This window comes from Chaetomium strumarium (genome assembly GCF_033439665.1).
Source record: "Chaetomium strumarium strain CBS 333.67 chromosome Unknown B0T15scaffold_6, whole genome shotgun sequence".
Taxonomy (NCBI): Eukaryota; Fungi; Ascomycota; class Sordariomycetes; order Sordariales; family Chaetomiaceae; genus Chaetomium; species Chaetomium strumarium.
In genome coordinates, this window is record NW_026944434.1 from 2,993,900 (window position 1) to 3,020,859 (window position 26,960).

Sequence of the window (26,960 nt, forward strand, 5' to 3'; positions counted from 1 at the left end):
GCCGGCTCATTACGTCATAATTGTGAAACGTAGCATCGAACTTACAAGCACTTGAGTCCAAGAAGCCCGGGAGCTTTCAGCAAGAGATGAATAAAAATAGATAGGACTGAAATGAAAGAAGATCATGATTAGAAGTACATACAATCCATATCAAACAAGAGAGACATCGGCGAAAACCATACAAACGCAGTTGAAAACTGACAAGATGAGATCAATAAAAGCTGATCTTGCCGTACTTGTCCATCACTGGACGTTCGCTAGCCCTGCAGAAGAATCTGCATAGCCAAATGGTCAGTCCAAGTCGTTGAAGTAAGGCCTGCAGGGAAAGAGAAAAAAAAAAGGTATACTCACGTGCTATTCCCATCAATCGTCCTGTCAATGCCACCACGATCCCACTCCTTCTCCATGTCCAACCGGTGCTTGCTCTTCGGCTTGCCCTCCTTGATGCGCATCTTCTCGAAGAAGACGTAGGCGGCGTAGAAGACGGCCGACTTGGCGCCCGTCAGCGCGCCCTTGGAGTTGCGGAAGCGGGTGAGCTGCGTGCCCTGGAACGGCTTCGCCGGGCGCGAGGGCCCCCTGAGCTGCGCTGCAGGTCGCGGCAGAACTGCGCCTGCGTCACGCCGGGCTTCTTCAGGTGCGCGTTGTTCTTCCGCCGCACCTCGTCGCACGTGTCGAAGACGGGCACCGCGTCGAGGTCCTCGCCGTCGAGGTGGATGTCGCTGAGGTCGACGCTTCTTGGGGCAGCTTTTGCTGGCGCGGCAACGGCAGCTTGGGCTGTTCTAGCACCACCCACAGCAGCAACAGTGGTCGGTGTCGTCGTCGTCTTCTACTTCTTGACGGGCAGCTTGATGCCCGCCATCTCGCGCTTCTTGAAGAACTGCCAGGCGGCGCCGTAGGCGCCAAAGCCGGCCCCGTTCATCTGGCCGTGCGCGCCGAGGAAGCCGTTCAGCGACTTGGCGCGGACGCCGATCTCCCGCGTAAACGCCGTCTTGGTCATGCCGCCCGAGTCGAGCAGGCGGTTAATCTTGCGCCGGACCTGGTCGCAGTTCTTGTCGATGTCGGCATCGTCCAGGTCGATATCGTCCAGGTTGACCGCCGGCGCGACGGGCACGTGGTCTTCGGTGGATTTGCGCTTCCTGCTGGCCGCTGGCTTGCCCGCCGCGGGCTTGCCCGAAGGCAGCGCCATGGGAGCGTTCTCTTGCCCAGTGCCGGCCGGGACCGCAGAGGAGGGATTCACGCCGATTTGGATGTTAGCGGCGCCTGGGACGGCTCCGAGGGCGGTGCGCCAATACTACAATTTCATGTGAGCGCGTCTGGGCTCCAATTCCGGGCATGCTGGCTGATACGTACCTTGTTGGAAGCCATAGTTTTTGTGAGCCTGTTCTTGTTATAGGGTGATGATCTTAATACGTCGAAGAGGTAATAGAATCGACCGGGGTGCTAGGCCTTTTCTTTGCAGGTGCAGTTAAAGACGTCAACGTTATGGTTCCAGGTAAGAAGTAAACAGAGACGCGTCTGAGATTGCAAAGACAGCGCGTTACGTCAATCACCCAGCATTAAGCTCAAACATCCTGCTAACGTCTGACACGGGGAGTCGTGAACTGGACCCAGGGCTCTGGAACCCAATTTTACTGTTCACGTTACACAGTACAGTGTATATTTCACAGGTTCTTGAACTCCCCTTCCACGCGCAAAACACCCATCGCCGACCACTCCGTTGAATCGTTGATCAGGTTATCCAATCAATTCATAAGTCGACCGATATCGTTCAGTTCACTGTTCTGGCCAAGCCTAATATCCTGGTGAAGGCTCTTATTATTTTAACTCTAGAGTCTAGAATCTATCATCTAGCTCGAGTCCTCGACAGACCTCCTACCCCCCACACCGTCATGCATGGTTCTCCTTCGACCTGATCTCGCTCGCCAGCCCCCGAATTGCCTTCTTCTCCTCAGCACTCAGCACAATGCCAAAGTACTTCTTCAGCGCCGCGACCCTCTGCTCCTCGGTCTCGAACAGCTCAATGATCCCAGCCTCACCCCCGACCCTCCGCTTCACATAATCCCTATGCAGAATCAGCAACCCAACGGGGCGCTCCTCTTGCTCATCCAGAATCGTGCACATGCACATGACGCTCTGCACGAAGAAGCTCTGCGGCGCCGTCATGGTCGCGAGGTTCATCACCTCGAAGTCCTCCGGCAGAAACTCGGTCTCGACGAAGTGGTACATGTCCCTCCAGGCCGAGGAGGAGTCCTCCCTGTCGGCGGCCTGCACCGCGTACAGCCACACGCGCTGGTTGGGGTCGGTGTGCTCGTCGAGCTTCCGATATTGCAGCCTCCCGCGAGCGGGGGGTACGCCATCAAACTCGACGCCGTCGTGCAGCGGGATGGGGTGCGTGGGCCCGTTGGAGCCGAATCCGACGTCGACTAGGTATCGCTCGCCGTTGATGGTGACGATGTTGACCATGTGGTCCCTGCCCCGGGTTTATTTAGTCAGGATAACAGGTGCAAGCTTCAGGGGGGTGCACCCAGTTATTTATTAAGATCTTAAGATAATCATAGTACTACTACTCACTCACCATCCCTTGTACCCGCTTGGTCCCTTAACTCTTGCGCCAGCGCTGTAGAGCCTGAATCCCAGGCTGCGCAGGACGGTGGCGAAGAAGGCGTTGACTTCCATGCAGTATCCGCCCCTGCCATTCTCGACGATCTTCTTGAAGAGATCCTCCGGGTCGAGCGACAAGAGGCGGTGTCTCGAGTAGTGCAGCGATAGGCTCTCGAAGGGGACGCGCACCATGTGCCGCGTCTGCAGCTTGGTGAGGAGCGACAAAGAAGGCTCCTGGGCAAGATCGAAATCGCTGCCTAGCCCGATGTGTTCGAAGTACCGTCTGAGTTGATCATTGCTATAGAGATGCGGCATTGTAAGGAGTGCGGGTGGGGATAACTTCGTAGTGCTCGATTCTGAAGTTTGGTTGAGGGATTAAGGCTCTTGAGAAGTTGGTGGTCTAGAGGAGTTGAAACTTGAGACATTGGCCTTGAAACTTGCGAACTGCGGAGTCTCCCCGCAAAGCGCCACCTGCAACAACTTAAATCTATATGCAGCTGAAGGCTCGGCATTCCACCCAGAAGCTTCGAGATCACGCAGGTTTCGAGGTGACATTTGACGTTCAGAGTGAGCTGTAATGCACCAGCAATAAGACGGCCTAACACAAGGTCCGCACGCCGGTCGCATGAGCTGCGAAGGCGCCTTTGTCTCTAGGTACTTAGGTGAAAACAATCTCTCTTCGCATGTTCATAACAGGCGCATCGAGCCCAGAAATCCTTGCCACGCTCCGGATATAGCTGGCCAGATAACAGCAAGGTAGCGACTGTCGAGAGTTTCGCTGTTTGGCTGGAATACGTAGCGGAGGTGCATGGCCGAAAAGGTTAGACGCGTATTGATGCTTCAGAGCAAAGGGTAAAGTACCTTACCTTACTTAGGACTCGGAATAGAAAGAGAAGCGGGTGCTGCGGATGTACAGAGCTGAACAAAAAGGGTGAAAGTTGCTTGTTTTCTCTAAGAAAACAGCATCTTTCTTTCTTTTACCTCTCCTCTCTCTATTTGATAATATCTTTCCCTCTTTCTTCCCTTCTTTTACTTTCGTTTTTCTTTTGTCCTCTCTTCCTCTCGTCTCCTTCCTTATTTCTCTTATCTCAGGATCCCTGGTCCTATCCTCCATTTCTGTTGTTTCGCCCTTCGAGTGTAGCGACCTGCGCGGGCCAGATGAAACTTGGCACTGCAAGTCTACCTATGTACGGCACATGTTTGGCTGCCGGGGCTGTGAGCTGTTGGCTGTTGGCTGTTGGCTGTTGGCGTGGTGCCAAAATAGGTCTTTCGGATACTACAGAGAAAGCGAGAAGGAACGCTTCGCTTGATTTATACAGAGTTCACCGCCAACTGCAATTCGACCTCACTTCAAGCAACGCATTTAGGCAACAATAGCCAGATAGCGCCAGCGCCATGAGGGACTGTATCACGATCGATAGGATCGAGGAGGAGCGAGCTCGATGGGTCGATACGCTCGACGAGGCCGAGATCTGTCGTCTTGCGTCGTCCTTCCACAACGGGTACCCGTGCACCGTGTTCCGGCCACGCCAGCGCGGCGCTTTCAATGTCTGTGTCTTCGTCGAGTTCGAGCCGACGGGGGCACGATGGGTTGTCCTGATGCCCATTCCTGCCATGCACCCAAAAGTCGTGCTGGACGAAAAGACCGAGATTGAACTGGAAACCATGCGGTAAGATGAACGACCCCTTCTGGCGCACGCAGCCGACCCTACGACTCTCAACTGTCTGTTTTGAACCCTTGGGACCATCAGCTAAGCCCGAGCCAACCCCTTGGTGTGCAGATATGTGTCGGCCAAAACGACCATCCCTATCCCAAAGGTGTACGCCTACGCATTTTCTGACACGGGGCTGAACGGGCTGCCTTTCATCATCATGGACTATCTCGACGGCCGGAGCTTGAAAGACCACGGCTTCGGAACGAGCGACACCTGGGGCCGCCTCATCGTGGGCGGTCGTCAGACTCATGCTGCGAAGCGCCTTCACCAGCAGCTAGCCGACATCTATCTCCAGCTTCGGCAACTAGAGTTTCCCTGGATCGGAGCCTTGGGATTACCCTCCCGTGACGTCTCAGCTTTGTCTTGCAACCCAGAAGAGATCACTGTCTGCAACCGGCCGCTCTCGGTCGACATGGCCGATCAAGAGCTCGATGGTCTAGAGCCCGGCTCGGTCTTCCCACCGAGGAGAACCTTCTCCACGGCCAGGGAGTACGTTGACGGCTTGCTGTGGTTGGTGGACAACAAGCTCGACAAGGAGACAGACCAGAACATGGCCGAGGACGAGCCGGCGTCCATTCTGTATGCCGCTCACCATTTCAAGCAATTTATTCAGGACGAATGGCTGGATGCCGCGGCTGACGAAGGCCCATTCGTCCTTGGTACGTCGAAATCCCAAAACTGCGTTGCTGGTGTCGTCCCCAATCAGATGGGGCGCAGCTGACACCCAATGTTGATGTTTGAGTCTGTTTATAGTGCACGGAGATATGGAGATGGCCATCAGCAATCTCTTATTCGACCAAGACTACAATCTTGTCGGCGTCGTGGACTGGGAGTGGAGCCGCGTCGTCCCAGCCCAGCTCATGATACCTCCCATCTGGCTCCTAGGCTCAAATCTGGAGTTAGCGTTGATCGCGCAAGACAGCTACAACATACAAGTCCGCTACCTGCGCGCAGCTGTCCAGGAACGCGAGAAGGTACTTGGCCTCCCGCCGCGATTGTCCGCCGAATGGGCGCCGTTGGAGACATGGTATGGGTTCCCATGCAACAACAACCCCCCCACCCCCCTCCCCCCCACTCTCTTCCGTCCCATTCAAGGCCGCCTTTTAATCCCCTTTTTCGTGATGCATGACTGGCTGACGAAACTCTTGAAACCAGGTGTCACACGGCAGTTGTCATGGGGCTCAATTGCCCCGAGCAGGCCTTCCTCGTGTACTGGAACGTGGTCTTCCTAAAGGTTGTCCCCAGGTCTTGCGATGCCACGGAGGAAGAAAACAGACAAAGAGATGAAAACGAAGTTTTCCCACGCATCAGGGCTTTTTTTGAGGCTTCTAAGGCACGCCAAGCGTTCCTGGAGAGGAAGGTCCGGGAACAGCTGGAGTTCTTTGATGTTGAGAAGGAGCACTACGGCTACAAGGTGCGACAGCAAATCATCAGGCGTCTTTGTTGACTTCTCTCACCTAAGTTTACTTTTGGCTGTGCGGGCTACGCACTCCGGTACGGTAGCATTGGAACGATACTAGTACTAAATGCGATAGCCTAAGTCGGTGACATGATAGAATGAAATAACATTGTTCCCCCTTCCCATGCTGCCAACACTCCCCAACTCAACCTTGCTATCAGAGACACTGCGAGTAATATTCATTGCTCACCCGGCAGGTGCTCCCGCTCTGGCAGCACGTGGGACCATTCCACCCTCTCCCTCCACACTGAGCCCATTTCGGCGCGCAGGCACCACCACCGGGATTGGACGGCTGGGTTCCGGCGCTCGTGGTTGGGGTCGAGCCACCACCACCCGATGTCGAGGTCGTCGTCGGCGGGCTACCACCACCACCGCCACCAGAAACAGCGGCGTTGAAAAAGTCCCACGTCTCGCCCGGCGCAAACTTGACGCCACCGCTGCCCGAGGGATCGGGCACGTGGCCGCCGCCGTGGGCGATCCAGGTGACGGGCGCGCGGGAGCAGCTGTACGTAGTCTTGATGTGGTTCTGCTGCCCCGCCGAGGGCTCGGGCGCGTTCTTGGATGTGCAGCCGTTGGTCTGCAGCCACTTGTCGCGCAGCTGCCGGCCCATGCTGATGGGCAGCACGTCATCGGCGGCGCCGTGGATCCCGAGGTAGGCCACGGGCGTGCTGCCGCCCGAGCAGCCCGACAGCTGGGCCCCCGCGATGACCGAGACGGCTTTGAAGACGTCTGTATACAATACGAAAAGGACCCGTTAGAAGGGTTGTTTCGAGAGGAGGCACAAACATAAGACGATGAAACAAAAAAAATAGAATGAACTTACTCGGCCGGGAGCAGGCTACACTGTGGCTCATAGCGCCGCCGTAGCTCCAGCCCGTGGCGAAGAACTGGCCCTCGTCAACACACAGGTCGTTCTTCAGCATGGCCACGATCTGGTCCGTGAAGGTGATGTCCTCGCCGCCGTTGTTGGCCCAGCCGGCGTTGAGGCCGTTGGGCGCCACGAAGATGGTGCTGTCGCGGGCCAGGGACCGCAGGCCGTAGAAGTCGCCGCTGGCCACGTTGTTCATGGATCCGTCGCGCCAGTGGTAGCCAATGACGACTCTGTACGCCTTGTTGGAGTCGTAGTTGTTGGGCAGCTGGAGGATGTACTGCCGCTGCCTGCCGTTGACGGTCATGGACTTGGTGCCCGACGATGGGGGCGCTTTGCCGCAGCCGGCCGAGGCAGACTCGACGGTCTGGACGGCGGCCAGGAGGGCCAGAGCGAGCGTGGGAAGGGAAATCATGTTGTTGAACCCAAGGCTGGTGATAGTGGTAGAGAACGAATGTAGAAAGTTGAGCGGCCCCTCTGTGCTGTTATAGGGTCAAGGAAAAGTAGCTGTTGTTTCCATGCCCCCTTCATATAGGGTGGACAACAAGCGCTTAACACGGGCACGGATCAGGATCTACATACACCCTGCACTGTTGCTACCTGGTCACGAACATTCGAGGTTTTTCTCAACGCATCTGCCGTGCTTTCCATCCGAGCAAGCCACCGGAGTTGAAACACTTCCAAATGGAGCTATACCAGCTCCATGGCCGAGGACGCATTGAGAAAGGCCCCAGGGCCAAGACCGAAACGACTGATCGGCGAAGATTTATCCAAGCGTTACGAAGGTCGGCCAGGCACCGGGCGTCGCATCCAAGCCTCTAAATGCTACCATAACATCGACACGTTAACCCAGAGCTGACGAAGCGCCCCAATCGGGTTTTTCGGGATGCCCTGTTTAGCACGGTTAGCCAAGCAGGATCTATTTTGCCGCCGCTTCAAGTTTCCTAGTACAACTCATTGGCCTCAGCGGAGTGAAGAAGACTCCAACAGAAGGATGAAGGTGAGCCACCGAGCGCACCACACTCATTTATATGCTGCAAACTTGCAGTATAGTGGTCAGAGGCATAAGGGCGGTCTGGATTGTGATGTGTTAGGATGAAGACCCAGATGCGCCCAACCAAGCCGCCATGGGAGGGCTTGAAGGAACAGTAAACGCAAAAGCTCTGTAAAAGCGTTGGTAGTGTTCAACATTGTGCCCTTGGAAAGCTGGTCCATAGCAGTCAGCAGTGATGGTTGGCATCGAGTTTCGTAGTCCATACGTCTTACAAAGCCACTAACAATAAGCTTGGGATTGTCGTGTTGACGGGGGTCGTATATTGGCCGCATGGAGAGCGAGCTTTCCATCTGCCTTAGTAGCCTATGTCGTATAGGAGCGATCAAAGACGGCACCGCATATTGAAGAATCGATCCAATATCCTTGCCACCACATATTATATCAGAGAGATGCCGGCTTCGGTTTTCCGAGTCGCCGCACAACAGTGGTTCGACTACAAAACACTTGCCACATGCAATAATCCTTGTCATAAGCTACGAATCGGTAGTACCAACCTTGCCGGCTCCAATCCTGCTCTCGTGTCCAGAAACCATAAGCATTTCATTAGGAGCGCGGTCTCCCCCTCTCTCCCCGGACATCGCACAAGCGATTTAGCGCTAATTAATGGCAATTAAGCTGTGGCATGTGCTGCTCTCACTTCCCGAATATCCAGCGTTAGGTGCACGCTGCCGCGCTGCATAGTTCGGAGGCGACGGGCTTCCTCCATATGTCGGGGCTCCTGTTCCAACGGCCCCGAGAGCTTGAATGGCTCTATCCGCTAACGTCACTTTGATTTGAAGTAGGCTTTGATACAGTGGTACCATTTAGTTGCTTCTGTAAACAGACTTAACGTCGCGATGTATATGGCAGGATTGCAAGCGGCCCAGGCTGATTCACAGCGGCTGAACTTACTGTCCCGACTTGGAATCTCGTACAACTTCTTCACCCATACACACCTAGCATAAGCATCTAACCGTCGTGCAGTGTTACGGGACCCTGTAGGCTGACTGTTTGCTGTTCCTCGGGCAGTGTGTTCAGGGCAATAGTATTGGCATTAGTAAGAGATTCAACCTCAACGATTTCAGTTCAAGGAGGCATCTGGCGTTGTATTGTTAGCCCAGCTCGCTCATGAGGCGTATTGCTGCTGCCAGGAGCCGCTAAGCTTATAGTAAGTCCTGTGAACTTGGAGTTCGACTACTACTTCTGTTGTAAAAGACAGTCATTGAGACTCGCGATGTGCTAAAGATACATGGCACAACAATTCCACAGTAGATAAAATTGGACAACATTGGAGTCACGGCGAGAAAATATCATGGGAGAAACCGTTGCATTGTTGAAAGCTCAGTACTTGTAGGAGACTAGGTACGTAGGGCTCATGGGGAGGACAAACACAGTGGGGCAACGGACACACCCACCAACCACACACATGTACTTGTTCTACTCATCATGTTTCCACCTCATTGCATACCACAAAACCAGACTATTAATTGGAAAATCCATTGATAGGGCTTGTCTGCAGTGAATACCCGCTTTGGGTGGCTATAACCTGGCCCAACCTAAGCCACTGCGGCTGCCTCGCAATCCTTCAGCTTGCACAGCCCCCTGCTGCCTTGCAAGACACGGGATATGAAGGCAAGACGTGACAACATCAGCAACATGACCTCCTTCGACCCCATGTATCATGTTTGAGACTACTAACAGTATACCTCAACACACTATGGCCACCAGAGAAGATATTCATAACGGAACTGCTACTACTCCTAGTACCGAATCGGCTGGTGGTGGCACATGCGATACTACTACTAGTACTAGTATCAACCCACCCAGCAACCCTTCGCCCGAGTGGTGGTACTTTTGCGACAGCTGCTCGCGCAAGGTCCCCAGACACGAGCCGCGATACAACTGTCAAGCCTGCCAGGACTTCGACTACTGCGGGAAGTGCATTGCCGACGCACCCCTGATTCACCCGGGACACACCTTCGCTACCATCGCCGCGCCCGAGCCGCCGCCGCTACCGGCCGAGGGTGCCGCACCCAATGCCCCGGAGACAACAGGCGTCAGCGAGCCCTACCCATGGGCACGATGCCAGTCGTGCGCACCCGTCACGCAGGGCCTTCCGCTCTCCCAGTTCATTCTCGATCCGGAGAGACAACAACAACAACAACAAGAACAACCGGCCGATGATGAGACCCCGCCGCGTCAGTTGATCAGCGCCGTGGGATTCAAATGGCCGCTACGTATATCGAGCCTCGTCGAAGCGACGCAGCGCGGCTGCGCCTTCTGCGCCTGGATGCTGCACACCTTCTTCCGGGCGACCAACTTCGAGACGCTCTTGTACGAAGCGCAGAGTCCGTGGTATGCGCGGCCGCTGGAGCACGACAAGGAGCGCATGAGCCTGGTCGAGCACTGCATGGGCACGCTGACGCGGCTGAAGGATGACCGGTTCCGGTTCGACGTGTACCCGACCTGCTCCCGGATGGGTAGTAGTAGTGCCAAGCCGTGGGACTTTGACAGGATCAGGTTCGTCTTTTCCGAGGCTAACCTGGAGGTGCACGACATGAAGGACCTGAAGGAGGCGCGGGTATTCCATTCGGCCGGTGTGATTGCGGCGGAGCGGTATGTGTATGCTGCCAAGGGTGAGTACTACTATACCCATACCACTAAGTACCATCATCTGCTGGCTTATTGAACTTACATGTACATATGTATTAGGCGACCCAGCCTCAAAACACATCACCACCCGCCCTCCCAACCCCTCCCCAGCCTCGGAGGAAGGCTTCTCCCAGATCCGCGCCTGGCTCCAAGAATGCGAAACCCACCACGGCAGCGCCTGCCGCCCCGCCTCTCCCGGTCCTTTACCTTCGCGCCTAATCGACGTCTCACACGGCGACCACCTCCGCCTATACCTCCCAACCCGCGACCACGAACCCATCATCCGCTACACGGCGTTAAGCTACGTCTGGGGCACCGACCCCCAACCGTTCCAAACCACCATCGCCTCCCTCACTCCGCGCCTCTCTGAATCCGGCTTCCCATTGTCTTCCCTTCCACAGACCCTGCAAGACGCAGTACGGGTCACCCAGGCGCTGGGGATCGCCTACCTGTGGGTGGACGCGCTGTGCATCGTGCAGGACGACACCGCCGACAAGTACGCCGAGCTGGGCAAGATGAGCGCCATCTACCAGGGCGCGTTCGTGACGCTGGTCGCGGCGCGGGCGAGGGGCGTGGGCGAAGGGTTCTTGCATCCCAGAGATGGTAGTACTAGTAAGAGTAAGGACGAGAAGAAGATGAAGATGAAGAGTGATGGTGGTGGTGGTGATGATGATGATGATGGTGGTGGTGGTAATGGAGAAGCGGGGTTGTTGTGGAAGGCGCTGGTTCCCCTGGATTACCCGCTTGCTGACCCCAGCGCGAGGGATCTGAAGGAGGCGAGGAGGTTGCCGAGGGCGGAGACGGGCACGTTGTATCTCCTGGAAGAGGAGGTGAATATGGGGGGCGCGTGGAAGGATCCCGTGGCGGAACGCGCGTGGTGTCTGCAGGAGCGGGTGCTGTCGCCGCGGTTGCTGAGCTATGGCCGCTGGCCGACGTGGCGGTGCAATAGGATGGTGGCGAGCGACGGCGGGTATTATTCCGAGGAGGGCAAGGTCGGCGGGGAGGGGGAGAAGGCGGTGCGGAGGCTGACCCAGGCCATGGTGGCGAATTCCGGGTTGGATAACGGCGGTGCAGGGTCGGTGTGGATGGATCACTTCCGGACCGCGCAGCTGCTGCAAACGTGGAGAAGCCTGGTGCAGGACTACACGCAGCGGAAGCTCACCGTGTCGTCGGACCGGCTGCCTGCCATTGGAGGTATTGCGAGGGAGCTGAGCAGGCTGACGGGCATGGAGTATCTGGCCGGGCTGTGGAAGGAGAACATGCTGCAAGACCTGATGTGGTATGCTCGCACGCAGGAGTGGCGGACGAGGCCTGCGCCGGCTGAGGGGTTGCCCCCTGCGCCGACCTGGTCGTGGGCGGCCGTGGAAGCGCCAATCCTGTGTGATGCCGTGACCGCCGATGCCACGCCCCTTGCCAAGGTGCTGGCTTGCAGTGTGCAAGCGATCGAGGGAAAATCAACCTTCGATGTTGTCGGCGGAGGAACGGTGTCCATCCACGGCCCGTTCGCGGAGCTGAAGAAGGAGGATGTGGTGGGCCTGTTGAAGAGTCAGAACAAGTTCCCTGCACCTCCTAGCAGCAACGTGGTGCACGAGTGGTACAGGATGCTATTGCAGGAGATGTGGACGCGACCGAAAGAACAGGTCTCGGTTGACGACCTTGACGAAGCTTTGCCGGAGAGAGTGTTCGGGCTCTTGTTGTTCGAGCGGGATTGGACGCACGATATGCGTGACGAGGCTAGGCCCAAGGTGATGGAGACCTGTTATTTTGGACTGCTGCTGCGGCAGACGGAATGTGGGAAATATGAGAGGATCGGGGCATTCTGGAATGACACATCTGAGTGGCTGGATCAGACCGAGAATTCCTGGGGAGAGAGGAGCGTCGTCTTGGTCTAGGTAAGAACGGCCTTACCTCGCGGTCCCTTAGATGCGGAAAGCTCAGGTCACCAATGACCAAAGTACGTAGCTAGTAGTATTTACTATATCCAATCACTGAACTTGTCTCGACGCCTCGGTTGTAGTTTTGGTTCGACGGACGAGCAAGGGATGTGTTGTACATACTACCGTACCTTGCCATGGGCCCACGGGGCTTTGGCCCATTCTAGGTAGTCGTCCTCACCCGTCATACCGGCCTCCACTCCCCGACAGAGGGAAACTGTGCCAGTCATCCCTCCAATCCTCAGCTCTCCTCGGCCACAACTCATTCCACACGTCCGTACCATCGAACAAGTCGTATTCGAATTGCTCCAGCTCGTCTCGCAGAACCTGGAGCTCATCTCCCAGATTCCCCACCTCCCTCTTTGCTTTGTTGTCGCCGATCTCGCGTACAACCACTTCACCGAGCGGTTCACGCCTAGTACATACCCAGCTTCGCCCAATCCATCTCGCCCAGTCTTGAAGCTCCCAATACCTTTCGGCAAACACGTCTTCGACACGCGTCTCAAGCCTGAGGCGCTGCAACGGTGCGGTGGCTGCAGAGGAGATTGCCCAAAAAATAGCCCGGGCGAGCTGTTCGTCAACGGCAAGATTGACGAGAGTCTTGCGGACTCCTCCGACGTCGCCAGTTAATGGATCGCTGCGAGGCGCGCGAGGGTCGAGCAGCAACGTAGCGCGCCGCAGCCGGGGCAGCTGCCCCAGCGTCTGGTAGACGGCCACCTCCTCGGCTCCACCCTGCCGGCGCCGCACGGGCAGCCGGACGTCCTCGAGCCTGGGACATCGTTGCTGTATCTCACGGACCCAGCCTGCATCAAACCCGGCATCGTCGTGCTCGTCGTCGTCCGAATCTAGGTAGAGGTGCAACTTGTGCAGGGATTGACCATGCCGGAAGAGGACCGTCGTGAAGGTGTGCCTGCTGAAGCAATCGCCCAGCGTGAGCGCTCGTAGCGGAGGCACGGCCTGCAGAAACAGACCGGCCGGCTGCTCGAGAGAGGCGGGGTCGCTTTCGCTGTACTCGGACGGAGAGACCGTCAGTCCCAGTTCCCTGAGGCAGGGGAACTTGTTGTCCGCGGCCATCGAAGCCAGCGTTTGGAGGACCTGAACGGAAACGCCGCAGTACAGTTCAAAGCGGCTGAGGGCATCAAATCTCGTACGACTAACCCAGGCCCGGGCGTCGCACAGTCCGGAGAGGACCAGAGTCTCAAGCCGGGCCCGCTCCGACAACTTAGGTAACGGCTGTAGCGAATGGGCGGAGGGCTGGTTCGAACTCTCGCGGAAGAAGCCCCTCCATGGCTCCCTCGGGGCCCAATTACTCTGCACAAGCGCCAGAGAATTCCCGGGACGGGCACCATGGATATGCAGCTGCCTCAGACCCGGGGCACACCCCAACATGATGATATGATCCAAGGCCTCCGAATTGAAACTGTAACGCCCATGTACATCATACGGCTCGCATACGGTGCGAATGCTGTAGACAGGGCGAAGTGGCGAGTGCAAACTCATCTGCGTCGATATCGCACAGCTGGTCCCTCTCCTGGTAGAGGCTGCGCAGGCTGAACGTGCTCATATGCAGACGGCTCTTCGGGTGGTGATTGTGCAACGCCGTGAGTACGCACGCGGGCACCTGGTGGGTGCAGGAATAGACCAGGTCCGTCAGGCCGGGCAGCTTGCTTAGGAATTGTGCGAATGGCAGCCATGCCTCGTGTTGCGCTTGCTTATGCCCTGGTGACAAAGTGGGACCACCGGGATTGAAACCAACGTTTTCCACGTCACTGTCACTGTCGCTCTCATCGCCGTCGCTGTTGTCATTATCAATGGCCACCACCTCAGGGCCAGTCATCCTATGCAGGTCTCCAGCCTGGTAGGGATCGTTCATGAGACCGACGACTACGACTCGGCGAACATGGCGAAACCGGCTTTCGCGGCCGAGGATCGCGGTCCATTGTTGCAAATCCCAGTGCAACTTCTCGTCGTCATGTATCACGAATCGGACGCGTGCGAATCGCCCTGGTGTGGCTGCCTGGTAGCAAAGCCTGCTCACCATTGACAAAGAAAACAAACTGCGTCTGGGAACGTATTTGCAGATATAGTCCAGGATGTGAAGAGGAAGTCTCTCTAGTGGGGCAAGATGTGACTGTGTACCGAGTGATCGCATTATAGTGTCGGTCTCCATTTTGGCGTTAGGTTCTTGTCGGAATGGGCTGCGGTTTGGAATTGAAGCGAGGTGTCATGTCATGTCCAAGGTTAGCGAACTGAAAGAATGAATGAACTTGCAAGTTGCAGGAACGGCAATTCAACAAGAGGTCTAACCATAGTGAGTATTACTACTCGATGGGGTTAACTTTTCTGGGGCAGCGGGGCTATCGGCGCAGGTCAGCTTATATTGTGCCTAGCCTCTAGGTCCAGTACCTACCTGACCTTAATAGCGAACGTGAATATCACCCAGAGTTCAGAAAGGGGCAAGCTTCCAACGTCACTGTATATAGAGGTATTTTCACTGTATATAGGTAGATTGGACGGCTTGTACTACACACCAGACAGTAGAGTTTGCCACGGCCAACGGAATGATATTCGCCGATACTCCTCGTACTGATCTCTGTCCCATGGGCCATTGGAGGCCGTCCTGCCTTCAGAACAGAGAACGATCACTCAAACTGGCCATGGTAAAGGTACTATACCTAGGGAGGTACCTTAATTTTCTAAACCGCCTTCCTTCTCCATCAAAATATCTCCAAACAATCACCAACAAAGAATGTCAAACTCAAAAGAATCCCCCCCGCCCCCCAACTGGCCTACCAACCTACACCTCGAAGCTTCCTAGCACTTATTATTCGGCGTCGAGCTATCGTAGCATGTATCCTCATAAAATAGCCGCCAGGCTCTGCCGCCGTTGCCCTGCGGTTCGTACTGAAATAGGGCCATGCCGCGGTGCGTTTGATCCACCAGTGCCATATCCGCCTCGTCAGCATAGTCAAGCGCTGTATACGCCATCGTCACATAAGGTACCCGTCGGATCCCGAGGTGCCTGCGGATCTGGTTTGCAATCTCACGGACCTTGTTGGGGTACCTGAGTGGCGCATTCTTTGCTTTGTCCCGATTCGGGCTCATGATGAAGATCTTTGTGTCGTCGCCATCACTGTTAAAGAGATTTGGGTTGATGCCGACCGCACTGCGACTGGGTTTGACGTAGGCCGTGCCGGTGACACGCGAGACGAACATGGAGGGGGTGGGGTTGGTGACAGGCTCCCCCCTGAGGTGCATGACCACCCGCTCAATCCAGACTCGGTCTGATTTATCGTCTCGTAGTGGGCTTCCCGCCTCTCTGTTGGAGTAACTCTCCCAATAATGCGCCATCCAAACTGCCCGCTTCGAAACGACCGTTACCTGGTGAGCATGGAGTTAGCGAAGCATCTAAACAAGCAGGGGCAAGTTGCCGCGAGTCTCACCATAGTGCACCCGTGGAGCCCTCCTGAAACGATCTGGAATGGCCAGTCCTTGAACTCATATTGCCAGGACACAGCCTGCTCCGTGTTCACCAGCTGGCCTGACAAAGACGAAGGAAAAAAAGATGAGAGTCAGCGTCTCGGACTCTCGAACCTCATTAGTAGCCACCTGGTCAGTGACTGAAGGCGAGAAACATATCATTGATTCTGCTCCTGCCCTGAAAATGGTCTGGCTGCCCAAAATAAGCCATGTCGGAAGCCGTTCCGGCAAACACAGCGGGTATATATGTGGTAGGGGACTCGTCGCTGAAAGCCCTCTTACCCAGCCAATGTGCCGAGGCGTTTTCTTGGGCCCAGCTGTTCGGACTGCGGACCGTGAGGAACGGGCCGGCACCGCAAGCAGCGGCATTGCAAATACCTATGTCGCAAGACACAGTGCAAAAGTCGTCCAGGAGCTCATCTTCCTGGCGAGTGCTCAGCAACGAGTAACTGGTATCACTGACAAGCTCGTTAGCTATCCAGTTCGAGCGGACATGGGGTTGCGGCCACACTCACTGCCATGACACGGCCCTCGCCGCAGCGAGTGTTGCCCAGATAAAGGCAGAAGCAAACCCCTAAGGGTGAGAGTCGGCGCCATGATGTCTGGGGACCTCCTTCAGAGCGCCTGGGGAGTTGGGGGTTGGACGAGGAGGCAGGTGAGCGGCCCGAGTTTAAGTGCCTGCCCACCAACAACATTTGCTATCACAGGAAAAGATTCTTTCACCTGCGATGAATTAGGTATCCCGCCTCATCATGAGGACAACAGTGTTTTCTCGTTGGCTTCTAGTTTGCCAAATCGGGGCGGTAGGCCGTTTGGATACGACACCAGCTCACCGAGGACGGAGTCAGCAGAGGCTCAGGGGCAGAGTCCAGGCTGGTTTCGCCGACACGCTATTGACGCAGAGGCCAGAAACAGTTACGGTTCGGCAGCCGAGCGTCCCAGCCGCCGTGCCATGCGGGCAAACAATTTGGGAGAACGGCGGATTCCAATTTCCAAATGGGTCGAATATGGTGGACACAGTGCGGTTGGAAATGTCACCACGGAACTGACACAGGCCGCCGTGGAGATGGCCGGGGTTCGCGAGACGGTTCTGGGACTTTGATCACGGGTCTCAGACGATGGCCGGCAAGCGACTTCCGGGACCACCGCCCTGCCTCAATGTTGAAGCGGTACTGTAAGAGGGCAGAAGGTTCATCCGGCTTCCCTTAGCATATCCGGCCTCATCAGCACCCTCGCTCAAATCACTTGGTGTCCTGGACGGACCTCTCCAATCTCTCGGTGACATTTGACATGGGCCAAGCTTGCAGCTACACACAGGTTGCGGCGGGCGACGGATGCTGGTCCCTCGCTCAGCGCTGCGGCATTACGCAGGACCAGTTCGTCCAATACAACGGCGCGGACATCTGCTCGAAACTCCAGCCTCGCCAGTATGTCTGCTGTTCCGAGGGCGTGCTTCCAGACCTCCCTCTGCCTAGCAAGCTCATGGTGGGCAACAACATCTGTCTCTCGACGGGCTCTCCACCGATGCCCGCACCGCTCGACAAGGCCTCCTGCGGGCCTCAGGTCCCGGGCACGCCACGGCCGGCCAACATGGACGATCTGGCCAATCTGAACCCCTGCCCCCTCAATGCTTGTTGCAACGTCTGGGGCCAATGCAGTATCGACGAGAACTTCTGCATCCCCAGTCCGGTCCCCGGCGGTGCCCCTGGAACGGCTACACCGGGTTCCAACGAATGCATCGCCAACTGCGGCTTGGACATCATTGGGAATGATTCCCCGCCGGCAGAGTACAAGCGCATCGGGTACTGGGAGGGATGGAATGCTGACAGACCGTGTCTCAACATGCGCGTGGGTATTTTCTATCACTTCCTCTCTCGTATAGACTGCGGAGTGCAGAAGCTAACACTGCGACTTTGCACAGGCTGGCAATATCGACACTAAGCGGTATACCCATATCGTAAGTTTCGCCTCTGTTTCCGTGTCCTTTGCCCGACGCAAGGACAGTCTTCTGACGCGTGAGTAGCACTTCGCCTTCGGCAACAAAACGGCCGACTACCATGTCGACGTCAGCGGTCTTCAGTCTGCCTACAACGACTTCAAAGCTCTGGCCGGCGTGAAGCGCATCATGAGCTTCGGCGGGTGGACGTTCTCCACCGACTATGACACGTACCCCATCTTCCGAGAGGGAGTGACACCTGAACAGAGATATGCCTTCGCGCAGAATGTCGTCAATGTAAGCCAGACTGTCAATATGGGCACCGTGGAATTTGAACTGATGGACCTGATGCGTGTTGCAGTTTATCGTCAACGAAGGGTTAGATGGCGTCGACTTCGATTGGGAATACCCTGGTGCGTCCTGTGCAGTTACATCCTGCCAGTGGTTACCAGCCACAAGTACTACTACCGAGTACTAATAACGCGCGCTAGGAGCCCCTGACATTCCGGATATTCCGCCTGCGAGCAAGCAGAACGGCGAAAACTACCTCGACTTCCTCCGCAACGTCCGCCAGCTTCTGCCCAGTCACCTCACCATCGGCATTGCCGCCCCGGCATCATTCTGGTACCTTAAAGGCTTCCCGCTCGCCGAAATAGCCAAGGTCGTCGATTATATGTAGGCCACTTCCGACCTCCCAACACGCCTTGGCTAACCGAGAGAAAAGCGTTTACATGACATACGACCTACACGGTCAATGGGACTACGATAACCAGTGGACCTCGTGAGTCATTAGTGTCTGCCACACTTTGATAGACCCCCCTACCTAATGAAAAACCAAACATAGCCCTGGATGTCCCAAAGGCGACTGCCTCCGGTCGCACGTCAACAGGACCGAAACGGAACTGGCGCTGGTCATGGCCACAAAAGCCGGGGCTCCGGCCCACAAGATTATTGTCGGCATGCCCATGTACGACCGGTCCTTCAAGATGGCTCAGCCCGACTGTTGGGGCCCAGACTGCCACTTTACCGGGCCGGAGTCTGGCGCTGCGAAAGGCCGCTGCACGGGTACTAGCGGTTACATCTCGAACTTTGAGATCCGCGAGATCATCGCTACCAATCCGAACATTGAGATGCACACGGATGACAATGGCGACATCCTGGTATACAACGGAGACCAGTGGGTTTCTTGGCTCTCCAAGTCATCCTACGAAGCCAGAGAGAACTGGATCAAGGGCCTAAACTTTGGCGGCGCCTCGAACTAGGCCATCGACCTGGACATCGACTACGGGTCAAGCACCGGTAGTCCAGGGTGCAGCCCACCCTGAAGCCGAACCCAGTGGGCGGAGGCGACGACGACGACGGCGACGTCATCATCCCGCCGGGCCCTCCCCGGGCCACAAGGGGAAGGTTACCGTCAAGGGCGGTGACGACGGGCCCAAGTGCGGGCCAGGGCAGAAGTGCGGTCTCCAGTGCGGCTCGCTGTGCGACCCGGGCTCGATCCCCTGCCTATTCCTGTGTGGCTGCATCGGGCCCTTCTGCAACCGCGGCCCGTGCGTCGGACCGGGCTGCTTCGACCATGGCCACACGGGCGGCGGCGGCGGCAGCGGCGGCGGCAGCGGCAGCCCCGGCGACCCGGACGAGTCCTCGTGTCGGACACGCACCACCGTCTCGAACTGCGAGGTTCAGTGCTCCGTGCTCAGTTACGGCGGCAAGGCGCGGACCACGTGCAAGGAGCCCGAGTGTGATTACCCCATCACGGCGTGCTCGGCAACCGGAACCACCACCACAACGACGACAACCCGTTCGTGCCGGGAGGGACCTGCGTACACCCCCAACGTCGGCCTGCCAGTCCTAGGCGCGGGCGGCGCGGGCGGCGCCTGGGAGTACGTCGAGGGCGACATTGACCCTACTACTACTGCCAGCACCTCCCGCACCACAGCGGTGCGGACCACCACACAAAGCTCCAATCCCACCCCGACGAGCTCTCCCCCCGGCGGCATATGCGGCGCCGATTCGGACTGCCGCGATGTCAGCTGCGACGTCGGCACGTACCCGGGGTGCCTCTCGCACGGTGGGGGCGCGCCAGCGACATGCGCCTGCTTCAACGACCTCAACGTCCCGATTGGCGGCGGCTGCAGCCAGCACGAGCAGTGCTTGTCCAACCACTGCCCGGATGGCGCGCACCCGGGCTGCCTGTCCCACGGCGTGGGCCGGCCGGGGACGTGCGCATGTTTGAACAATTAATAAATTAGGGCGCCACCGCATGTTTTCCCCTTCCTGGCGGTAGGGCGCTTGGGAACCAACTTATTAGTGTATATATGACTTTGTGTGTTGCTTGTATAGCACTTTTGGGCCAGTACGGAGGACGCAGGGTCAAACTTGTCTGGAGGATAGTCCTAACTTTTTAAGCGCTACCGCTGGAGCCTGGGAGTGGGAAGAGGTACTAGTAGTGCCGGTACTACTAGTACTAGTATTCATACTTGCAGTATTTGGTAGATGAATATATCTTCCCGCATGTCCTTATTAGACCTCGCTCGGCGACCACTTGAGTTGACGCACACCTCGCATACGCCTTTGTCATTGCAGTGTATAGCAGCCGGGAAAGGAACCAGGCCAAGCATTGAGGAGTGTATATTGGCAAAATGGTATGACTGAGACTACTAGAATAGATTAGGTATAGGACAGCAAAGTGCATTGCTTATAATCAATGGCTAGTACTGGTCTCCCAATCCCAAGTTCTTAGCCCCAAAAGGACAAACAATACAAGCTAACCAACTTGAAGTAGTATTTTTGGTGTCACGACTTGCGAGAGGTTGAGGCTCAAACGCACCTGAACTGGAACTTCAGGTGATGAAAATGCCTCCACCAATATTACTGTCAGACTCGGAATTTGAACCGCAGGAGCCATACGACTCTGACTCCGTTCATACCATTGAAAGCGCGCCACTCAAGATGGAGACAGAAGCAGAGGCGGAGGCGGAGGAGCCGAGCGAGGCTTCAGATTCTACACCCGAGCCCAGGCCTGCAGCACACATCCCGCCCCCTCTCCCCCTGCCACCGAACCTTGGATCTATCCATGTGCTAGGAGGTGTCGCCAACAAGGCGAAACGCAAGGCATCGTCGAGCGGTGACAGCGAAGATCATACCCCTACGGCCAAGACCCGCCGCACAGAGCCCAGCGAGCCCGAGTCGGCGGAGTCCGACTCTGATGACGACGACGAGCAGGACGGCGAGGATATTCCTGCATGGGCCAGCTATGTAAACCAATCTTTCTCAGCAGACGACGAGGCGCTGGGGCAGGAAATGCCTACGCCCAACGGCTCTGGCACGCTCGTGCCGCGCAGCAAAGATTCCGCCTCTGCCTGGTCCTTACACCCGTCGTTTCCGGAAAGTGAGTGTCCCCCCTCCATCATGTGGCACAACCAAGAGGCTCACTATCACGCAGCCGTACTCGAGCTCTATCGCCATACGTTCCCCACTCTAGACGGAGGACTGACCGGGCCGCGACGGCTTACGCGGGCCCTCTCCGTCCGACCCGTCAAGCAGATCCCCCGCGTGGCGAAGACCTTCCATGACCACAAGCCGCAGAACGCGACGTCGTTCCTAATGCAAGCCGCGGGCGACCGGCTGCCCAAGTCGATGTGGTGCCGGAAATGCACGAACGGGAGCGGCATCTTCGCCGACGACTGCGTCGTGGTGCGCGACCCGGACGTGCTAGAGGTCACGGGCGGCGCCTGCGCCAACTGCTGGTACGGGCGGCAAGGGTCGCTGTGCTCGCACCGCGAGAAGGGGAAGACGGTGTCCAAGATCTTCAAGGGCAGCATGCTGGGGCTGCCGGCCAGGAAGTCGGCCGTGTACATGCCGAAACAGATGCCCGTGCCCGTCGCGTAAGTTACCCAGCCACGCTCTACTACTACCACGCCGGTGCGTCTTACAGTGACCGAGAATAATAGCACGCCCGCACCGGCGCCGCTGCACCCGAGCTATGTCGCTGCGCTGTCGGCGGGGACGGCCTCGGGGGGTGGGGAGGCGAATACTTCGAGCAGTGGTGCCGTCTCCGGCAGTGCCACCAACGGGACTGGCCCGTCGCGGGAGGACACGGTGCGGGTGTGGCAGAGCCGGTACAGCGCGGTGAACATGGACGGCCTGCTGGCGGCGCACGAGCACTTGGCCGATTGGCAGGAGGACTTGACGACGCGGCTGGTTGCGATGAACAGAGTGGTGATCAAGAAGTTGAGGGAGAAAGAGGGGTCTTGACCCGGGCTGGAATGGTGAAAGTCCGGCGGTATGATACTATTTACTAGTTGTAATGCAAGTCAATCTATACTTACTCGTGGTATGTGTGTATTGTGTTGAAGGCTATGGGATCCATGAGATAGGTCTTGATGATCATACGAACTAGTAGAAGGCTGCGCTATTGTGGTTAATGAACGAACTCTACATCCCTTTCTACAATCAACGCGGGTGAACAGTGGCTAAGGGGGTTGATCTAGGGCAACGTAATAGTGTCACGGTAGCCAGATACTACGTAGACCCATACCGAAGCAAAGACACCTAGTTAAATAAGGTATGATACGTGGTACAAAGAAAAGAAGTCGAGTAGTAACCATTGACCCACTGGCAGCCCCAGCAGCTTTATCCAAGGCGTGTCGTGTCTCATCAGATCCGGGGTTGCCGTTGAGCATGGATTGTCATCTACCTTCAGGCAAAAAACCAACGGATTAACCTCCCAATCCTATCCAATCCACCACCAACAATCAGAAGATTAGCCCCTGATTCCCCCTCCTTAGTCCGTCCCAAACAGCGCGACACTGTGCACAAACCCGGCGATATTATCCTCATACTCCACCACATCCACCCCATCAACGGTCACCATCTTCTTGGTCCCCACCGTATTGAGGTTATACACCCTGACCTGACTCCCCGCCTCCACACTGAACGTCCTCGCCTGGCACCTAGCCCCCTCGCCCACCTGACTGCACGACACATCATAGTTATCAAAGAAACTATACAGCCCCGCGCCATAGACCAGCACGCCCGTACTGCTCACCGCCCTCAACCCCCACCCGGACTCCCCGCCATCGGCAGTAAACACCGGATCATGGTATTCCTCCCGCGGCGCAAAGGGCAGCGACGCGTCCGGATTGGGCTGGTAGTACGCCGTCTCGGTCTGGATCTGGCCCATGAAGACGTCGCGCGCGCCAACGAGCTGGTACTCGTACAGCTGGTGATGCTCGACACTCGTCCCCACCAGCCAGAGGCGGGACCCCTCGATGAGCAGGCCGCGGCCGGCGTAGACGGTGATCTGCTGGTTGTCGGCGCCGATCTCGATGTCGTGGTCGGCGACCCAGACCCAGACGTTCTCGAGGTACAAGCCCGAGGCAGACGGGGTGATGTGCATGCTCATGAAGGCGGCGATGCATTCCTGCGCGAGGTTGCCCGCGGTGATGGTGGTGTTGGGCGTCTTGGCGCACTGGGCGAGTTGGAGGTCCGACCCGGCGAAGCCGCCCACGCGCACGTGCACGTCCCACAGGCCGGAGGGTGATTCGGAGGTGGGCGAGGCGAGGTTGTACTGCAAGAGGATGGCGCCGGGTTGGGCGCCGCGCGTCGAGAGGATCGTGTTGGACCACTCGATGCGGCCTGTGGGTCCTCCCGGGGTGCCGACCTGCACGACGGGTTGCGGGTCCGAGGCCGAGGCGAAGAAGGCGCCCGACGAGAGGATCACGGGGAAGGCTTCGCCGAAGATGCGCGAGCCGGGCGGGATGTGGACCGTCTTGGTTACGAGGTACATGCCGGCGTCGAGGTAGACGATCTTGCCCGCGGCCGCGGCCGAGGCGAAGAGCGCGTTGAGCGCGTCCGTGTCGTCGGTGGTGGCGTCGCCCTTGGCGCCGGCGTCGCGCGCGCTGACGAACTCGGAGAGCGGCACGTTCTCGTACTGCGGCTTAGACCGCTCGTAGAAGGCCGTGCCGGCGACCAGCGAGGCCGGCCGGGCGTTGGCCGTGATGGGGCCCTCGAAGGCCGTCGGGCCGCCGGAGGACGAAGGAGTGTACTCGTGGCCCCGGCCCCAGGCTTCGATCACCGAGGGCCCGGACGACCCGGCCAGGACGGTGCCCGAGGGCCCCTGGATGGCCGTCGCCACGTTGTCGAGCCGCATGTTCTCGAAGACGAAGCTGTTGGCGGCCGGCGGGTCAGAGACGCCCGAGCTGCCGTAGGTGATGCCGACGGGCGTGTTGCGGATCTCGCTGTCCAGGATGGTGATCTGGGCGACGCCGAGCGTCTTCGCGCCGGTGTTGGCGTCGGTGGCCGTGGCGGTGAACTCGAAGCCGACCGAGCAGTTGCTGATGCTCACGCCCTTGTACGTCCAGCCCCACGACCACAGCTGCTCGATGGCCGTGTGGGCGTTGTGCACGCTGATGTTGCGCATGGTGAACTGCTGGTTGCCGATCGAGAGGGCCTGCGCGCCGCCGTAGAAGACCAGGTCGCCAATGTAGCCGCCGGAGCCCTCCTCGATGAACAGGCCCTGGTGCTTGGTGCCCGCGGCGTCGGACGACTTGAAGACGATGTTGCTGAGCGACGTCGCCTGCGAGCTGGGCCAGTGGATGCCCGAGATCAGCGTCCCCGAGTCCACGTTCGTGATGTCGATGACAAAGTTTGCCACCTGCCGCCAGAACACATTGGTCGCGCCCCAGGCCAGCCCGCCGCTTGGCTGGTACTGGTTGGTGTCGAGGAGCCAGCGCCCGTTGAAGTCCGAAGTGGCCTTGAGCACCGGCATGCACCCGGGATTGCCGATCAGCTGGGTGTAGTAGAAGTCAATAATCGGAGAGGAGACCATGTAGGTGCCTGGCGGGAAGTAGACAAGCCCGGGCGTTTCCGTGCTGCCGGTACAGCCGGGACCGCAGCGGTTGCCGTCGCTGATGGCCCGGTTGATGGCCTCGGTGTCGTCCGTGGCGCCATCGCCCTTGGCGCCGTAGTCCTTGACGTTGCGGAAGACCTCGTAGCCCGCGCCGCCGAAGGGAGCGACGCCCTGGTGGCTGATCTTCTCGAACCAGTAGTCCGTGCAAGCCGGGGCGGCGACGCTGCTGGTCGTGGAAGAGGGGGTGGAAGAAGTAGAGGTGCTGGACGAAGTGGTGGTGCTCGAGAACTCGGTGGTGATGGAAGAGCTGCTGCTGGCGCTGGACGAGCTGGTGCTGGATGCGCTGGTGGTGCTGACCGAAGTGTTGGAAGAGCTCTCGCTGGACGAGGACGAGCTGGCAGAGGTTGAAGAGCTGCTGCGGATCGAGCTGACTGTGCTGGAGGTCTGGCCGGAAGAGGTAGCAGTGCCAGAGGAGGTCTCTGTGGACGAGCCGGCGGTGCTGGTCTCGCTAGACGAGGTAGAAGTAGCCGAAGAGATGCTAGTAGACGAGCTGGCGGCGCTAGAAGAGGTCTCGCTAGACAAAGTTGTAGTGCCAGAAGCACTGCTAGAAGAGTCACCAAGGGACGAGCTGACGCTGCTGGACGCGGTCCCGCTCGACGAGCTGGATGTGCCGGTCGAAGTGCCACTGACCGAGCTGGTGCTGCTGGACAAGCTGCTGATGGAGGAAGAGACAGAGCTGCCGGGGGGAACGCTGCTTTCCGTCGCAATGCCGGTGCCGCTTGGACCCTCCGTGCTGGAAGATAGGGTCGCAGTAACGGACACGGAGGACCCGGGAATATCAGAGCACGGTGGAGGCGGGATCGGAGACGGACAGGTTGTGACGGTGCTCTTGACCACGACCGTGACGGCCTTCTTCGGACCCGTGGTCAGCGTCAGGGTACCGTTGGAGCCGTGTGGGCCATGGGCGGCAATGCCCGAAGCCAAGGCCGAGAGGGCAAGGAGTGACTGAAACGAGAGACGGTGCATCTTGGAGGCGATGCGGGATGATCAAACGAATGACTGTGACGCGCCCGACTCCAGTGGCATCCCCCAAACCGATGCGGGACTGTCAGGGTTGAAACAGCGTGACCCCTCCAGGAGGGAGGACGGGGAGGATCCGTGCGGTTTAATAAAGGAAGGGAGGTCAAGTGAAGAATGACACAGGATCCCCGCGGGGACGCCACTGGGACTGCAACGTTATGAGCCCCAATCCATAGCCTGATGTCCGGGGAACAAGTACCTCTCCATCGGCCCGTGTGGGTGGCTCCGGCTGGGACGCTCGGTGATTATTTCATGGCTGAACAACACCCAATTCGCTGGCGGCGGCTAGGTGTGGTCGCACGGAGGACTCGGGAGGAGCTAGGTCTGCCAAGCGCTGCAGGTTGTTAGCCCGGCTAGCCCGGATTTGTGCCAGCGTCAGGGGTAAACGAAATTAGCGTCTAGGCCACATGGAATAAGCAATTCGCCCTAGATTAGCGCACACGTCCCCCGCAGCGTGACTGCTGTCACCAGGCTGCATTCCGTTGCATCGCGGGTGCAGGATGCGAATGCGAGGCAATGTTGATACCTAACACGGAATACCTATGCTGGCAAACATTGGAACCTTGGGGGGAGCAACATCGTTGCACCTGCTTCTTGAGGTGGTTTGTCATTGCCTCGTGTAAACACCAATATGAAGAGTGGCGCAATGTCGAAGGAGAGCGGCCCGAACACTTGGTCAGAGATCCAAGTCTCGCCGACCTTGAACACTCCATGCACCGGAAAGTCCTAGGCAGCTCTCGATTCAGAGACTTTCAACGGCAAGCGACTGCATGTGCGTACTTTATCCTTAGTATAGCTGACAAATCTTGGCCGAGTTATCCCTGTGTGCCCTTTGGAGGGATCAGACAAGGCCTGTGGTTTCGTCACATCCCGGCGAACAGATCACCATATATTACCAGGCCAAGGTGATTGCTGGTGATCTAGGTACGAAGATACCTCGAGAAGGAAGCTATATATAGATCTATCATCCTGTCACTTATTTAGATAGCTAACTTCCTTAGTAAGCAATTTAACTAGTAGTGTGACGACTAGATGCAATTGAACAGGGTCAAGCCGGCTGTTGTTGTCATTCTATTTCGTGAATCTAAGGTTGAGGAAAGGAAAGAGAAGTTCTGAGTCGGTGGCCCAGAACATTACACGAAGATATTCCTGATTTGTGGGTCATGTGGCCGGTGCTCCACAACAGCCGTCAATCAGGGAGGTCGTGGGTTCGACCCCCGCCTGGGGCGACACCCATACCGACCGTGACAAGTAGCCTTTACTCTACTATATAGATATTATAGCCTATAGTATTCTTAACCTTTTAGCTTTATTAAGATCTATAGCCCGACTAGACTACCTTCAATCTG

At 57.4% G+C, this 26,960-nt stretch overlaps 9 protein-coding genes across 9 annotated transcripts; 4 read left to right on the forward strand and 5 right to left on the reverse strand.

Annotated features, from left to right (window-relative positions):
• Positions 1-80: 80 nt before the first annotated feature.
• Positions 81-1,710, reverse strand: B0T15DRAFT_504901 (uncharacterized protein). Its single transcript, XM_062867512.1, has 5 exons — positions 1,351-1,710; positions 831-1,291; positions 620-779; positions 352-545; positions 81-275 (listed from the first exon to the last, which is right to left on the reverse strand). The coding sequence occupies exons 1-5, from the start codon at positions 1,363-1,365 to the stop codon at positions 212-214; spliced, it is 894 nt and encodes a 297-aa protein (XP_062719513.1). The 5' UTR covers positions 1,366-1,710; the 3' UTR covers positions 81-211.
• On the reverse strand, positions 1,710-3,149 carry B0T15DRAFT_541080 (uncharacterized protein). Its single transcript, XM_062869831.1, has 2 exons — positions 2,576-3,149; positions 1,710-2,470 (listed from the first exon to the last, which is right to left on the reverse strand). The coding sequence occupies exons 1-2, from the start codon at positions 2,914-2,916 to the stop codon at positions 1,888-1,890; spliced, it is 924 nt and encodes a 307-aa protein (XP_062719514.1). The 5' UTR covers positions 2,917-3,149; the 3' UTR covers positions 1,710-1,887.
• A 681-nt stretch (positions 3,150-3,830) lies between these two features.
• Positions 3,831-5,862, forward strand: B0T15DRAFT_283026 (uncharacterized protein). Its single transcript, XM_062863606.1, has 4 exons — positions 3,831-4,271; positions 4,383-4,975; positions 5,070-5,343; positions 5,472-5,862. Exons 1-4 carry the CDS (start codon positions 3,997-3,999, stop codon positions 5,761-5,763), a joined length of 1,434 nt encoding a protein of 477 aa, XP_062719515.1. The 5' UTR covers positions 3,831-3,996; the 3' UTR covers positions 5,764-5,862.
• Positions 5,752-7,186, reverse strand: B0T15DRAFT_283030 (Alpha/Beta hydrolase protein). The gene is made up of 2 exons (XM_062863607.1): positions 6,599-7,186; positions 5,752-6,504 (listed from the first exon to the last, which is right to left on the reverse strand). Exons 1-2 carry the CDS (start codon positions 7,056-7,058, stop codon positions 5,933-5,935), a joined length of 1,032 nt encoding a protein of 343 aa, XP_062719516.1. The 5' UTR covers positions 7,059-7,186; the 3' UTR covers positions 5,752-5,932.
• Positions 7,187-9,173: 1,987 nt separating this feature from the next.
• Positions 9,174-12,298, forward strand: B0T15DRAFT_504905 (heterokaryon incompatibility protein-domain-containing protein). Its single transcript, XM_062867513.1, has 2 exons — positions 9,174-10,312; positions 10,389-12,298. Exons 1-2 carry the CDS (start codon positions 9,358-9,360, stop codon positions 12,218-12,220), a joined length of 2,787 nt encoding a protein of 928 aa, XP_062719517.1. The 5' UTR covers positions 9,174-9,357; the 3' UTR covers positions 12,221-12,298.
• B0T15DRAFT_569218 (uncharacterized protein) lies at positions 12,299-15,520 on the reverse strand (the record flags this gene model as incomplete). The annotated part of the gene is made up of 3 exons (XM_062870799.1): positions 12,299-13,727; positions 13,759-14,393; positions 15,500-15,520. 3 exons carry the CDS (start codon positions 15,518-15,520, stop codon positions 12,440-12,442), a joined length of 1,944 nt encoding a protein of 647 aa, XP_062719518.1. The 3' UTR covers positions 12,299-12,439.
• A 1,512-nt stretch (positions 15,521-17,032) lies between these two features.
• Positions 17,033-18,940, forward strand: B0T15DRAFT_402376 (glycoside hydrolase superfamily; the record flags this gene model as incomplete). The annotated part of the gene is made up of 7 exons (XM_062865159.1): positions 17,033-17,590; positions 17,664-17,699; positions 17,766-17,975; positions 18,040-18,091; positions 18,170-18,353; positions 18,403-18,459; positions 18,523-18,940. 7 exons carry the CDS (start codon positions 17,033-17,035, stop codon positions 18,938-18,940), a joined length of 1,515 nt encoding a protein of 504 aa, XP_062719519.1.
• A 1,594-nt stretch (positions 18,941-20,534) lies between these two features.
• Positions 20,535-21,935, forward strand: B0T15DRAFT_561004 (uncharacterized protein; the record flags this gene model as incomplete). Its single annotated transcript, XM_062870549.1, has 3 exons — positions 20,535-21,011; positions 21,135-21,565; positions 21,632-21,935. 3 exons carry the CDS (start codon positions 20,535-20,537, stop codon positions 21,933-21,935), a joined length of 1,212 nt encoding a protein of 403 aa, XP_062719520.1.
• A 529-nt stretch (positions 21,936-22,464) lies between these two features.
• On the reverse strand, positions 22,465-25,557 carry B0T15DRAFT_487074 (glycoside hydrolase family 55 protein; the record flags this gene model as incomplete). Its single annotated transcript, XM_062866407.1, has 2 exons — positions 22,465-24,962; positions 25,473-25,557. 2 exons carry the CDS (start codon positions 25,555-25,557, stop codon positions 22,465-22,467), a joined length of 2,583 nt encoding a protein of 860 aa, XP_062719521.1.
• Positions 25,558-26,960: the final 1,403 nt, after the last annotated feature.

Bases quoted from the DNA above. Each gene is read 5' to 3' on its own strand.
- B0T15DRAFT_504901 (XM_062867512.1), bottom strand. The intron at 546-619 runs GTGACGCAGGCG...AAGCCGTTCCAG, and splicing joins CGCACCTGAAGAAGCCCGGC to GGCACGCAGCTCACCCGCTT. The intron at 276-351 runs GTGAGTATACCT...TTGGCTATGCAG, and splicing joins ACGATTGATGGGAATAGCAC to ATTCTTCTGCAGGGCTAGCG.
- B0T15DRAFT_541080 (XM_062869831.1), bottom strand. From the start codon at position 2,916: ATGCCGCATCTCTATAGCAATGATCAACTCAGACGGTACTTCGAACAC. The intron at 2,471-2,575 runs GTGAGTGAGTAG...AACCCGGGGCAG, and splicing joins CCAAGCGGGTACAAGGGATG to GGACCACATGGTCAACATCG.
- B0T15DRAFT_283026 (XM_062863606.1), top strand. From the start codon at position 3,997: ATGAGGGACTGTATCACGATCGATAGGATCGAGGAGGAGCGAGCTCGA. The intron at 4,272-4,382 runs GTAAGATGAACG...CTTGGTGTGCAG, and splicing joins ATTGAACTGGAAACCATGCG to ATATGTGTCGGCCAAAACGA. The intron at 4,976-5,069 runs GTACGTCGAAAT...GTCTGTTTATAG, and splicing joins CGAAGGCCCATTCGTCCTTG to TGCACGGAGATATGGAGATG.
- B0T15DRAFT_283030 (XM_062863607.1), bottom strand. From the start codon at position 7,058: ATGATTTCCCTTCCCACGCTCGCTCTGGCCCTCCTGGCCGCCGTCCAG. The intron at 6,505-6,598 runs GTAAGTTCATTC...TATTGTATACAG, and splicing joins TGTAGCCTGCTCCCGGCCGA to ACGTCTTCAAAGCCGTCTCG.
- B0T15DRAFT_504905 (XM_062867513.1), top strand. From the start codon at position 9,358: ATGTTTGAGACTACTAACAGTATACCTCAACACACTATGGCCACCAGA. The intron at 10,313-10,388 runs GTGAGTACTACT...CATATGTATTAG, and splicing joins GTATGTGTATGCTGCCAAGG to GCGACCCAGCCTCAAAACAC.